The 15,320-nt window shown below is 34.0% G+C and overlaps 2 protein-coding genes across 2 annotated transcripts in view; one reads left to right on the top strand and one right to left on the bottom strand.

The window, feature by feature from the left end:
* The first annotated feature begins 867 nt into the window (after window positions 1-867).
* On the top strand, window positions 868-11,839 carry Stat92E (Signal transducer and transcription activator Stat92E). Its single transcript, XM_018511781.1, has 10 exons — window positions 868-1,344; window positions 3,939-4,086; window positions 5,227-5,383; window positions 5,502-5,842; window positions 5,936-6,079; window positions 6,167-6,638; window positions 6,758-7,433; window positions 7,528-7,689; window positions 7,766-8,003; window positions 11,083-11,839. The coding sequence occupies exons 2-10, from the start codon at window positions 3,959-3,961 to the stop codon at window positions 11,270-11,272; spliced, it is 2,508 nt and encodes an 835-aa protein (XP_018367283.1). The 5' UTR covers window positions 868-1,344; window positions 3,939-3,958; the 3' UTR covers window positions 11,273-11,839.
* Window positions 11,840-13,708: 1,869 nt separating this feature from the next.
* Pi4KIIalpha (phosphatidylinositol 4-kinase II alpha) overlaps window positions 13,709-15,320 on the bottom strand; it is a 9,638-nt gene continuing 8,026 nt past the window's right edge. The window contains exons 9-10 of the mRNA XM_018511785.1: window positions 14,372-14,643; window positions 13,709-14,086 (exon numbers count right to left, since the gene is read on the bottom strand). Of these exons, the coding sequence (XP_018367287.1) occupies window positions 13,831-14,086; window positions 14,372-14,643 (528 nt within the window). The 3' untranslated portion in view covers window positions 13,709-13,830. The remainder of the gene's footprint in view (window positions 14,087-14,371; window positions 14,644-15,320) is intronic.

Genomic DNA, 15,320 nt, shown 5'->3' with positions numbered 1-15,320 from the left:
TTGTTGAATTCCTAGAGTATTTATATAAAAAAATTGAGATTTTTATCATTATTTTATAATACATTTTCATATATTTATATTAGAGTACAAATTTAAAAATAACTACTTATTTAAATAACTTTTGATCCAGATGGTCAATTGTTTCTATTTTTTTGTATTATTATTAAATGAAATTTAGAATAGTCTAATTTTTTCAAGTAGTTCTTAACATATTGCATTTGCCTTACAACCTCCTTAAGCGTTATATATACATAATCTTGTCTACAAATGTAAAAGTTTAAAATCGTTAATATTTCAATAAATTAAACTTTTTATATAGTACATATATTATTATTATGTTAAAAATTACGTCCTATGTCCTATAATGTAATTCTCAAATTCTCGTTTGCGTTCTTTTTATACTTTCTATACTTTCTCCGAAATCTAAAGGCCAAACCCCCCCGGGGACGGATTTGCATAAACATACCGCGCGGATAAATCGTAATTTATCGCGATAAACGGTGCAATCTCTAATTTGTTTATCTATTGTACAATTTGCGCGTTCGCTGGTTATCTCGTTTATTTCAGCGGTGAAATAGTGATCGAGCGTACGGATGAGGAAAACTGCAATCGAGGAAGAAAAACAGATTCGTCGTAGTCGTCGTCGGTCGTCGGTGGTCGGTGTTGGCCAGTGTGGATCGGTGTGGATGTGGTTTATCGATAAATCACGGCGGCACGGCACGCCACCGGGCACGGCACGGCGCGATCGCATGCGTGGTGCGCATGTCCGGCTACGGTCAGGTGACCTGTCCCACTCCCACGATCGCCCCCACCATTAGTCGACGGCGCCGTTTACGGTAGGAAATTCCAAGAATTTCCACCCGTATCGGTTCATTCCGTCGTCATCCGCGTCGACCGACGGTGCCCGACGGCCTGTGATGTACGCGGTCGAGAGGACGGTCGAGGGAGCGGATTGGAGCGGAAGCGACGGTAGGAGGATTTCTTCGGGGTGTAACTTTCGGGAGAAGGGACAGGCTAGCAGGTCCCGAACGAGCGTTATTGATGGCAGCGTGGGTGTGAGTCCGATTGCGCGCAATAATTACTTCTTTCCGCGGTTATTGCGCGGCCAGTGCGGATTATAGTTGTCGCATCGCGCGTCAGCGATACGTTCAAGGTCGCCGGCGCGAAACAACGAAGAAAGCCGAGCTGCGATAGCAGCGGTGGCGGTGGCGGCGACGGCGACGGCGACGGCGGCGGCGACGGCGACGGCGACGATTACGCCGTATCTATTGCGTCGTATAAACGTCTTCGCCGAAAAACATCTGTTTCTAAAAACGAGGGAGTAGCAGGACCGACCAGTACCAAGTGAGTTTCATCGAATTCCGGAGCGGTCCTCGTTTGCTCTTTGCCCGCTAATTCGCTCCGCTCTTCTCTCTCCTTCCCCCTTCCTTTCTCTGTCCCTCTTCCTCCTACCCTCCTTCTGCGTTCTTATCTATTTGCGCGTTACGTCGCGCGATACGCTTTTTTTCTCTCCTTCCTCGACGATAGAGCTTTTCGCGAGATTTTTTTTAAGGACTTTGTCGTCAACTTCTTTTTTTTTTTTTACTCTGGAGCAAACTTTCGTTCCCGTACGAATCTCGCGCGCGCGGCGTTCTTTATTCTTTCGAAGTTCCAGCGTGCGACGTCTTCTCGGCGAGCAATCTCGCTCGGTCGCGACAAATTGTCGCAGACGATAAAATTAAATCGGCGAGATCGCTCCGCCCCCCCCCTTTTTTTTTTAAATTAGACGTATATAATTATCACGATGTCGCGGAGGACAAAGACGTTTTTCGAGACACCTTGAAGTCGATTTTTATACAGGGTAACTTTCAGTATCTTCTGATCGAACTTTAGCAACGAGTCATAGTCCTCGATGATCTGAGTAATAACGGATTATATAATGTATTTATTCGAATACCGGGATCCTGAAACTTTCCATGCGGCTGTAACGCGACGGGATCTTCGTTTGTGAGATTCTATTTATAATGATATTCTTTTATCGGTACAACTCGTTGAGATTTAGCGACGAGATGCCGTCAATCGTCTTTGGAACTTTCTATTTTGTATATTGAGCCCGGGTTCCACCATGCAAAATTATCTTCAAGAATTAACTTTATTCTCTAATTTACTCTTTATCTGCTTTTTCTAATTTTAGAAATTAGGAAAAGATAAACAGTTAGGCCCAGTTTCACAACTGACGGTTAACTCTTAACCGCGCGCGCGCGAGGTTCAATTTATTCATTATCTCTTTTCAATTCTAGAATTGGAAAAAGATGAGAAATAAGTTGAACCTCGGTTAAGAGTTAACCGTGAGTTGTGAAACTGGGCCTAAGGCCCGTTTCTACCAATATAGTTTAATTTTAATCTCGGTTTAACTAACTTTTCATCTTTTTCCAGTTCTGAGAATTAGAAAAAGATAAAGAGTAAGTTGAACTGAGATTAAAGTTAATCTACATTGGTAGAAACGGGCCTAATGCCCATTTCCACCAACGTGGATTAACTTTAATCTCGGTTCAACTTACAACGGTACAACTACTTGACATAAGTCAAGGTTTATATTTTTAATATTAAGAAGAATTTTCAATATTAAGAATTGCGCTAATTGATAACCAGCGTTGACTCCTATACTGTATGTTATATGTTTTTTCCAAATTGTTTTAATTTAAGGAGTCTATAAAAACTTATTAGTTTTTTGTTCATTTGAAATAAAGAGTAAATTAAACCGAGATTAACTTTAATCTCGGTTTAACTTACTCTTTATTATTTTCTCATTCTTATGCCCGTTTCTATTAATGTAATTTAATTTTAGTCTTGGTTAATTAACCCTTCATCTTTTTTTATTCTAAGAATTAAAAAAAGATGAAGAGTTTGTTGAACCGAGGTAAAAAGTCCTAGAGTTAATCTACATTGGTAGAAACGGGCATTTTGATGCCCATTGCTACCAACGCAGATTAACTTTAGGACTTTAAATCTCGGTTCAACAAACTCTTCATCTTTTTCTAGTTCTAAGAATTAAAAAAAGATGAAGAGTAAAGCCATGTATACACCTAGCGAACGAACACCAAACGCGAATGTTCGGATATTAGTGTTTATATTTGTGAGCAGTTTATTCTTTTTCTTGATTGTACGGAATACTGGTATTCGACCAGATTCGATGTTCGTTCCATGTAGCAATTAAACTTGTGCGACTTTTATGTAACAAACAACAATACAAATTTTTACGTTTGCTGTTCGTTCGGTGTTCGTTCGCTAGGTGTATACACAGCTTTAGATGAACCAAGATCAAAGTTAATCTACATTGGTAGAAACGAGCCAGAGTGATTTCGATCAAATTCCAATTAACTTAATCAGCAATCAACAAATACATAATAAATCTCGGATGTCAAGTCTGCCAAATATATAATAAATTATGCAGACAGCAATTGACTACGTAAAAATTTTTAGCTTAAAATTTTTTCGCCCATAATGTAAATAATCTTCTTTTTTGTCTGAACAAAGAATTAGTCAGTTATAGAAACGACAGAATTGCCTACTGTAAAATTTCGTTTTATCGTTTAAATAATAAGTGTCTAGCTGTTTTATTGCCTCCAGTTTAAAGTCTCTTCTTTTTATCAATAAAAAATTAGCGATTTTATTAATATTAACAAAATACTATTAATTGATCGGTTTAATTTATCAAATAATATCCGTAATAATTTATCAACATGTAATAAAAAATTTTTTGTCTGACACATAAGAAGAAAGATTAGATTAATGACGATGAATCGTGCAATTGGAATTTCTGTTGTAAGCGATTCTGTCGAGTTGAATTAAAATCACCGGTTAAATTGATTTAAATTTTTAGTCAGAGTCACCCTTAAGTATCGAGCGTTGAAATGAAATATCTGAATATAATGTAACGGACATTTTCTTTAAATTAGAAAGATCACAATCTCGTAAAATGGCGCTGTGGTTGAAAGCACAGCAGCTGTCGCAAGATTCTTTGCAAAAGGTGCGCAACATATATGGAGAACACTTCCCGATTGAAGTGAGACATTTCTTGTCATCATGGATCGAAGAGAAGATGTGGTAAGCATAATGTATAAGGAAAGCACAGTCATTTTTCGAATTTCTTATTTATACATACGTTTTATATAAGTGTATATTAATTATGTATACGTATAAATAAGAAATTCTCATTAAAAAACTGCTGTGAAAACTGCCTTAAATTTATTATATTATTAGTATATCTCAAACTCTTTGATACATTTTCTTTTTTCTATCTCTAGAAAATACGTTTTAAATCTATTCTTGAATAAATTAAACAATATTATCAGGGTTGCTACAAGTCTAGAAAATCGTGAAAACTGGGAAAAGTCAAGAAATTTATTATTAAAGAAAAGTCGCAAATAAGTGAGTGTCACAGACTTGCATGGACTCTTTGGTTTGTAAGAACTGATTTAGAGAGAGTTTAAATTTCAATCATTTTTTCTTCTTTTAAAAATTTTTTAAATAATATTTATAATATATGTACATTTAGCTATATATATCCGTTATACATAGCCATTATATCGGAAAAAAATCAATATTTTTTGCAAAATTTTTAAGTACGCAAAATTTTTAAATTCCTAATTTCTGGAAAATCACTACGTATGGTAAAGATAATATTTTATTGATGTAATTGAAGAGATGGTCATCTGATCATAAAAAAATTAAAAGTTTTCACTAAAATCAGTGATTCTCACTTTTCATGGTTTTTCTTCGTTAAAATATTAAATTAGTGTCACCTTTTAATATCGTAAAATTTTAATTTTTTAAATACTTTTTTTAGTTTTTTTTTTTAAGTATTTTATTATTCTCTAAACTCTATTTTACTTATATTCTACTTAACTATTTAAATTATTAAACAAAATTTATAAAATTATTTAAAGAAGCACTGATGATTTTTTCAATAATTCTGTAGTAAGTGATTTGCAAAAGCTATTAACATAAATTATAGTTAAAAGAATTAATTTTATTTTTCGTTTATTTTTTCAATTTTCTTTTTAATAAATAAAAAGTTTTAATTTTTTTTATTTCTTATGTTTTATTCAGCTTTTCTTTCAGTCAAGAAATTCTTCAAAAAGTGATCGGAAAAAACGGGAAAGGTCAGGGAATATTTTTTTTGCTTCTGTAGCAACCCTGATTATGTAATCCGAGGATATTGTTATTTTATCGTTAATGTTGTAGGAATAACATAGAACCGGAAAATCCACAATTTGAGCACTATGTAAACAGCTTTGTTGGATCACTGATACTCGAGTTAGAATCAAAAGCGAACACTCTTACTACGGAAGACATGTTTGTAACAAAGATGAAATTGATAGAGGCTGCTAGCATGTTCCGAGTGAGTTATATATATATATATATTTCTTGTGTTTTGCGTTTATTTCATTCATACTTAATTTATTTACTTGAATTGAATTATAAAAATGTTACATATCTCTATTGTTCTTTTATTATAGCAAAGATACAGTGAAAATCCAATGTCATTGTATAAAATAATTAGACACTGTTTGGGCACGGAAATGAAATTGGTAGCAGAAGCCGAACATTTAGGAGGTTTAATAAGCAGTGACAGGGTCAGTTTGATGATAGGCGATACGGTAACGGAAATAGCTCATCAGGTCGATATATTACGGCGAAAGACATATGAGACCGGGGAGGACTTACGAAAGATAGAACAGGAGCAGGAGTCTTTCGCTCTTAGTTATCACGAGTGTACGAAACTGAATGCCCATTTGCAACATATCGCTATGCAAGTACAGAATCAGCAAAATATGGAGTTAGAAAAAAAGATTAGAAGGTAAAACGGATGTTTACAATTTACAATTTAAAATGTATAATATATTACAATTTCTGTTTATTTATGATATATGATCAATGTTTTTTTATTTAGACAAAAAGAGCAGCAGGATTTGCAATTGAGTCAAAAAGTAAACGGTGTGGTTCGTCTACGTTTGATGCTCATGGAAAAATTGGATGATATTATCAAGAAATTGAATATTTTACAATCGAGAATTCTTGACGATGAACTCATAAGGTAAAAAATGTCGATAAATATTAAAAATTAATAAGATATAGACTTTTTTTTTTCTTATTGAATCATTAATGATCTTGTTTCGTTTAGGTGGAAGAGAGATCAGCAATTGGCAGGTAATGGTGCAAATTTCGCGTCCAATAATTTAGATTCCATTCAGGAATGGTGCGAGAGTCTCGCCGAGCTAATCTGGCAGACTCGACAACAGATTAAAGAAGCGGAACGTTTAAAACAAAAGTTCCAATGTGAACCACCGGGCATTCGAGATACTCTTCCGAATTTAAACACACAGATTACACAATTTCTCAGTTCACTTGTTACAAGTACTTTTATTATTGAGAAACAACCACCACAAGTCATGAAGACCAATACTCGTTTTACGAGCACGGTGCGTCTTCTTGTTGGGGGCAAATTGAACGTTCACATGACACCGCCACAAGTAAAAGTGAGCATAATTAGCGAAACGCAGGCAAATGCTTTGCTGAAAAGCGAGAAAATGGCAAAATGTGGCGAGGTCAGTGGCGAGATTCTGAATAATACAGGCACAATGGAATATCATCAGGTGCGCGAGATTTTTTGTACTTAATGTGATGAGAAGGTAGACAAGTATTTTGAAAAGCATCGCTGTTAATATCAATTGAAAACTTCAAAATATCATGCTTATATAATATCATTTTGCAGGCAACAAGGCAACTCTCGGTGAGTTTCCGCAATATGCAGCTGAAGAAGATCAAGCGCACAGAGAAAAAGGGTACAGAATCTGTGATGGACGAGAAATTTTCATTGCTGTTTCAATCGCAATTTTGCGTTGGCGGAGGCGAATTAGTATTTCAAGTTTGGACTCTAAGTTTGCCGGTGGTCGTGATAGTACATGGTAACCAGGAACCACATGCATGGGCTACGGTCACTTGGGACAACGCGTTTGCTGAACCAGGTAGACAACCGTTCCAGGTGCCGGAAAAAGTGCCGTGGGGACAGGTGGCTGAGGCATTGAACATGAAGTTCCGTTCGGCGACTGGTCATCCTTTGACCGATGATAATCTTCGATTTCTTGCGGAAAAGGCTTTTCGAAGTAACGGCAATTCAGTCGGTCAGGATTATTCGAACATGTTGTTGAGCTGGGCACAGTTTTGTAAAGAACCATTACCCGAAAGAAACTTTACCTTTTGGGAATGGTTTTATGCTGTCATGAAATTGACAAGAGAACATCTGAGAGGTCCATGGATCGACCGATACATCCTCGGATTCATCCGGAAAAAACAAGCAGAAGAGATGCTAGCAAATTGCGCGGTTGGCACTTTCTTGATGCGTTATTCTGATTCAGAACTCGGCGGTATTACTATCGCTTGGGTTGGAGGTAAAATATTAAAACATAAATACTACTTAATACAGTGAGATATTTTATGTGATAAGATACATGCTATAACTAATATCTTTCTTAACGTTATCAGATCAAGCAACAGATCATGTCTTCATGCTTCAACCGTTTACTAGCAAAGACTTTGCTATTCGAAGCTTGGCCGATCGCCTTGCCGATATGCAACATTTGCAGTATCTTTATCCAGATATTAGCAAAGATACTGCCTTCGGCAAATATTACACTCCATTCACTGGTAAATATAATTGGAATGCAATGGACTGATTTTGTGATTAATTAATTAATAGTAATTAATTAATTAATTTCCGTAGATAACCAAACTCAAACGTCAAATGGATATGTCAAGCCATATTTAGTAACACACGTGCCAGGTTGGGGTGCTCTGCCCAGCATTGGTGGTCAAACGCCATCGCATTCATCTGTAACAGGTATAAGCAACAACGGTCAAAGTGGCCCGGGCGGAAGTTACCCTGCTACACCACAAACTGTATTTCCGCCACATAGTCCACCAGATCCATCTACGCGGGACACGCCATCTGTAGCATCAAGGTCAGTCTCTTGGATGTAATATCGAATCATGTGATCTTTATCTGGTATTTCTATTAAATCAATTATGAAATGTCGAAATATGCCTTTACATTCGGTACTTTGTTAGTCTTGAAAAAGTAACGAATCTCAGATACATGATGTCCAGTGAATTAAATAAAAGACATTTTTTTCAATTAATAGTGTAATTTTCGAAAAAAATGATTCTCCTTCGTACTTCAAAATTGTTTCACACACATGTATTTCTTTTTGTTTCTTCATTACTTTCTTTACGAGATATCACCTTCTCATCGGTTGTGGCACAATTTACCGGACATCTGTACATTGAACATATCGCGCTCATTTTAGAAATGATAATCTTAAGATGAAAATTCTAAATTTTTCGATTATTATTACAAGCATATAATATAATTAATTATGTTATTATATGAGTAATAATTTTAAAATTAAAATTCTAAATTTTTCGGTTAATACTATAAGCTTGTAACATAATTATGCTACCGTATTAACAGATGAATCTGTTTTTGTTGATGGCACAGGAGATTTTATTTCTCATCATTTGATATTTTTTATATTGTAAATTAAAATGAAATCTTGTAATACGATACCAAAGTACCATGTTACATCCCTCCGGTTTAAAGAAATGAAAATCGATGACAATAATTTATGTGAGCTTCTTGCAAATGAGAACAAGTATTACACATTCCTTGCACTTAACTCACATTTTCATCTTTTAGATTTTCTATTTTTTGCAAAGACGGTCAGTATTTTTTTCTTTTTTTATAAGCGTTTTTTGACACAAGGAGTTTTATAGAAGAAAGATGTAATAATAATTGCGCGATTGTACTTTTTGTAAACGTTTTTATGAAATATTGTACGTTTAATATTGTAAAACTAAGGTAAACGAGCGAAAGGGGGGAAAATGATATATACGATATGCATTATTCAACGAATTTTGTAATGACTGATAGTATGTCTTGGACGATATTGGGTTATTCGGATATATTGTGTCTGAACAAGGCAACTGTGACGAGAATGCAGATAAATAATCATTATTTGCTAAAACGTTCAAAATATATGTGCAAATGTATGACGCCATAAAGTAACAATCATGTTAAATTATCATTTAATATTTTTTCTCTTTTTAAAAATAATTTTTTGCTTATTTTGACATTTTCTCATGTATATTTATTATGTGTACCCCAATATTTTTGTCCAATAATAAGGCTTCATTCATACTATAAGTATGATAACGTTCCAGTTGCGTTTTCTAAAATGTTCTTCAATAAAACACACGTGCACGCGCGCGCGTGCGCGTGCAACAAGTAAACTTGTTCATATTAGTCACATATTTAAATCTTGATACAATTACATAATATATATTTTAATAATAAAAAGAATATATTTTATTACAAATATACGTTTTCAGTTTTATCGTAACATAATGTATGGTCTGTTAAAATATTCAAGTATAGCCGGTATTTTAAACACTGTACGTCTATCTTTGTTATAGTTTGTTACGATAAATGCGTTTTCCAATTTTAATACAGGCTTTTTTCAAAACAGATTGAGATTTTGAAAGTATATGTAATAATATGATAATTCTTTTTAAAATAATTACAAAAAATTTTCATTTATACATATTTATATATACATGTATGAATATACATATATGCAAATGTGTGTATATATATATACATCTTTAATATAAAAACATATACATATATAAAGGTATATGTATATGTTTATACATACATATATGTGTATACGTCCATGTATATTTTAGATTAAACACATTCAAGAATTAGAAACGTGAAAATAATGTCATTTTGAGGATGAAATAAAGGCAACTGGATCATTATCTATAGCGTGAACAAAGTCTGATTAATCAGTTATCTATAAATTTAGTATTAAAGGGCATTGCTATTGTGCATTAACTTATCAATAATGCAATATTAGTAATTTGTGAGGAGATTCTAAGTTACTATAATATTATAAAGTGCCTTTATACGCACAATTGCATTTCAATTTTATATATCATTAAATTTATATGTTTAGTTTATGCATTAAGTTATATAATTGGTAAAAATGCGATCTCTGTTTTCTACTTTAATTTTTTAGTATTGTTTATTTTTTAAACACATACATACACAACACACATTGTGTAATTACACGCAAATTTTTATAACCAAAAACATTTAAAAGTTATCAATAAATTTAACGAACGTAAACGGATACTTTATTTCAGCAGATTTAATTCGTTTTTATCGTTGAAATGGCTCTGTTTCGACTATTTATACAATTATGTTGCGGACCATCGAGAAATATTGATTAGAAATTAGGATGATATTAATTTTTTCGACTGTTAAATATTTTTTCAAATGCAATGATTCATTTTTCTAATGCAACGGCTTATCCATGGCTTTAATGTAGCTTTTATATACTTATACAAATTTTGCATACTGTAGCTTATAATATTGCGTACATAGCGTAAACATTCGCGTGTTAAAGAGACATCACGTTTAGAAAAACAGGTGCGCAGATGTGCTACTCATATAAGATAGTTGTGTCTGTAAAAATAAAAATAGGCAAAGGCCTGGAGCAAGCCGGTACAACCACAACAGAATGTTCGATACTGTTCTGCAAAATGCAGCTCCAATCACTCGCAGCTGGCAATTGAGTAACGTTATTGCTCGCGAATTCATTAGAATAATATTGCTGTTTCGTTTCTCTCGTGCGCCACACGAGTTGAGAAATAAACGTCATTTTCAAAAAGATCATTTACAATTTTCCATTTTACTTTTCTCGGAGACGATAAGTGACCGATGTGCAAACTTAATTCTGGGTGGGGCTCTTGTGGTTGTTATTCGTACTGCCTTCGCCGTGTTGTACCGGCTATCCCGGCTTTAATCGGTCACCTTCGAAAAAGTAGCAAAAAAAAAACGATACATGTTCTCAGATTGAAAAAAAAGATAGAGTGAAAAGAAAGATATGGAGGAAAGAGAGGGACAGATTTAAACCTACGATAATTTTAATTATCGAGGATTGCCAGTGATTGGGGTTGTGTTTTGATCTGTGGTAGCTACGCTCCGGGTCTCGGCCAGTCAGGCGTTGGGCAGCCAGGTTCGGACATGGACTACATGGAGAATATGGAGATGATTGGTAACAACGAATTGCCGTCGATTGACGAAAATCTCAATTTGGATCACTTGAGCACCTTCAACTTCGACTTCATACAGTCTACATACAACCAATCTACCAAGCTGCAATAGGAGGTATGCTTATGAAATACCCCATCGTCCCTGAGACGGCATGTCCGTGATGATCACCGTTGCATGTCTAATCCCGATCTTTCTCCGATCTCTATTTATCAATCACGCCGAAACGCACCGAAGGCAACGAAATGTATTGCGAATTGTTAACAGGGGAGGGATATTAATGTATCCTAGAATGGTACAATTATGTTTCTTTTTCTCTCTCCTCTTCTTTTATAATAATGATTCATAGCCAGTGTTTTTTGTAGTTACAAAATTGGTATTCTTATATCTTAGAAGATTATAGAAAGATCAAGTTGTTATCACTTTTATCTAATATGATATATAATATGTAATATATCTCTGTTGATCTTGTTCTCTTATACTCAAGTTGCACTGACTGAGCAATATGTCCGAGAGTTTTTGCATAAATCATATTGATACGTTGATACAACTCATTATTAAATAGATACCAAGTACGAAATATTTGTATCTAGTAGATCCGAATATTTGTATCTATTTAATGAATTGAATTGTTACGACAAAAATTGTGATTTTTTCCGTTAATATTTTTTTTAATGAAAAAAGCAAGTAATTCTTCAATTCAGTGTTTTTATATTCCAAATTTATATTTATTGATTCTTTTATAGGAGCAATCAAAAGTTTTTTTTTTCGTATTCCATTAATTTCATTAATTTTATCGAATTGTCTCCTTTTGTACTCTTTATTTGTATCATTTGTTTTGTAACGTTTATCAATGTAATTTAAGTTCTTACACAATATAAAAGAGACTTAGTACAAAGATTTATATATTATTGTCTATAACGTATAAAGTGCTAAGAGAGCACATGTAATTATAAATAGAATTGTATGTCGCTTGTGAATAGCAGATTAAGCAGGTATCTATAATATCTATATTACATATATATAGAATTACGTCTAGAGATTGATAAAACAATTATTTTTGTTAAATATTTAGATCATTTTATAAAAAACATTTTAACGGAATAGTATAAATCACGTTATTTCTTTCTTTTATAATAACTTGTATAATTACATATTATACATATATTTACACGCGAATTGGTTTTACGTCTTTAGAGGATTATAAAGAAAAAAGCAAAATTATTGCTCGCCTAATTCTAATGTTTAAGATTTGATAAAGATTCGAAGTGAGAATTTTAGAGCGTATACTTATACAAACAATGCATAGACCATCATTTCCACGATCACCTAGTCAAATTGCATTTTGGATTTTGGAAAGAAGGAATGGAAAATAGGAAATCGGTTAAATTTTTAGTTTTGTTGCATTTTGTTCAGTTATACAGAAAAATAATGTTAAAAGAAACGATAGCGCGTGTTACATAGATTTAAAAGTGCATTGTGTGATGTAATCTAAAATAAGTGCCTTGCGCATTTTTAAATTTTGTATTCTGCAATTTTTCGGCAAGTTCTGCAAAGATCTCGTCGAGTTAAGTGTAAATCATTTTAATTAATTTTTAAGAAGTTTTTTTATTTTAGTGATATCTTAAGTTTCTAGGACCTACGTAGTATTTCAATAAGATAAGTTATCTTTGAAAAATAATTTAGAATGTTCTTGCGAAGGTTCTTTGGATTGAAATCTTAACATCAATTTTTAGAATTATTTTTAGAAATAAGGAATATTTCATAGAGTATGAGATAAAGAGAAGGGAAAAAGTAAGAAGATTAATTTTCTTAGGATTTACACAAAATCCTCTTACTTTTTAACTTACATCAGCTATAATAACTTTAGGTTATTATAGATATAAATTACTATGGTGCCCTATTCCCTCCCCTGTATGTTTTACGATATAACGTATGTTACACGTAACACGTATGTTTAAACGTGGAATAAAGTATATTGTAGAACAAAATATAATGGTTGTTCAATTATTTTCTTTCTACTTCAACAGATATCTATCTCATGCTGGAACAAAGTAGAGTAGCGCGGCTTTGTGATACATAACTTTTGATTTGTTTTATAAGTTTAGATACTCTTCTACCATGACAGAACATTTTTTCATCAAAAAAGTTTGTTAATTTATAAGTAAAATGGCAAGGCAGGAAAATCGAACTCGAGTTTTTCGTTTTTGACAGGCGGTTACTATAAAGCTATCCAGCAGCCGGCTGTTTATTACTGTAACTATATTTAGAATAGAATTCACGATTTACTCGACGTACTTTCCGTATCCGAAATCTCGAGTAGAAAGATGTAAATTCTTGATTTTATCTGCATTATTAATTCATTTATAATTAAATTATGAAGAATTAATTAATAATTATAGTTAATGCAATCGTTTCTGTTTTTGACCAGTACAGCTTTTTAGCAATTAACTTTCTGAGAAAGAAACTTTAGTACACTTGAAATAAATATTGAAAAATGTAAACAATGTAATTGCTTTTTACTCTAAAATAATTTTATTCGTAATAATATGTGGTTTTTTGTCCCAAAAATAGGGAACGTTGCTTATTATGGGTTTAAAATAATATCGAAATAGATTGCAATTTATCTTCAGCATAGATAGACACAGTAGATGATTTCAATCTAAAAACAGTTAACATGCTGCTGTCGAAGTAGACGAAACATTATCCTGTTTGTCGATTGGACAAGGACATTCTGTGAACGAATCGTCCTCGACATAATGACCTGGTATGGGATAACTCATATGATAGACCGTGTCGCTGACCATCGGCTGTTCTGGAGCTCGATATTTGCTCTTTTGAGCCCATGGAAGTTCCTCTTTAGGTTTCGGCGTCCACGTTTGGTATGATAATTTATTTATTGTCTCGCAGTCGATCTTAACTCCTGGCCTGGATAGAATGCATCGCAAGATCAATCATGACTTTACTCGAAGCATAAAAAGATTTAAAAGATGAAACAAGACTCTAATGACCCGCGCTAATTATATGTTTTGTAAATATATAGCTAAATTAAATCAAAATTAAAATGGATAAAGAAATTAATTACGGACTCAAACAATTTAAAGGCGTCCTCGGAGGACAGAATTTCCTTCCGAAAATACGAGTTTTAGCTGCATCATTAACGTCTTTTGGACTATTTAAATTTTACGATATGTTTTCGTTTTTCCTTCTCACCTGTAATATTGCATAACGGGTTTGTAACTGCGAACAGGTTTTATCATGTCGGGTTTTACATAAGATAATGCGGTAGTCGTCTCTCCCTCCAACGGTACATCGACTGTGCGGATATTATCAGAGGGGACGATAAGGTCCGGACGTAACGTCGTTTTCGCTACGTATTCACAACGAGATGTCGTATCCGATTGCATTTTAACGGTTGCCAACATGGTCTTAGTGCGCGGCAGATATGGTTTTCGCTTCTCGGTCCAGACTCGTTGATAACTCAGCTGCGAGATAACTCGTATAAGAATTACGAGAGTTATAAACCAAATTATAAAACTATTTTTTATAGTTTTATATAGCGGCTTTGTATCGCGCGACCTAAAGGTGGGATCCCACGGCCCGTGGCTCGGCATGGCTCGTCATGGTTCGGCAAAGCTTTACGCGCCGTGGGACTAGGACGCACGAAGACGGCTCGCTATTGCTCGCGATCCGTTGCTCGTGATACATCATTTTCAGAAATTAGCGGTAAGTTTCGCGAGCCAAAAGCCTCGACATCTCAATTAGCAATAATGATTAGGTTCTGATACGCATACAGAAATTAGACAACGACGCAACTGTTTATTGTTTATTATTGTTTTGTTCACAGCCAAGGCCCGACAGTTTATCACGAGGGGGTAATCACTTAATGTAATCGTGGAATAGAGTCCGCGAAATCATTATAAAATTCATATGAAATCTCTATGTATAATCCGATAATTACATATATAGGGGAAAGTGGGGGAACTGTGCGCAGCGGGTAATTGTGCGCATCCTGATTTGGTACTTTTCCAATATATGAAGACATCACCGTGGCGAAATTTTTACGCAGAAAGTCGTCCTCTTAAGCTATAACTACAAAAGATACGACGTACATACATCACTAGCCAGAGAAATACAAAAAAGTGAAATTACATCTTTTCTT

This window comes from Trachymyrmex cornetzi, unplaced genomic scaffold, assembly GCF_001594075.2.
Source record: "Trachymyrmex cornetzi isolate Tcor2-1 unplaced genomic scaffold, Tcor1.1 scaffold386, whole genome shotgun sequence".
NCBI lineage: Eukaryota > Metazoa > Arthropoda > Insecta > Hymenoptera > Formicidae > Trachymyrmex > Trachymyrmex cornetzi.
The sequence above is the reverse complement of the archived record's forward strand: the minus strand, read 5'-3'. Positions and strand labels throughout refer to the sequence as shown.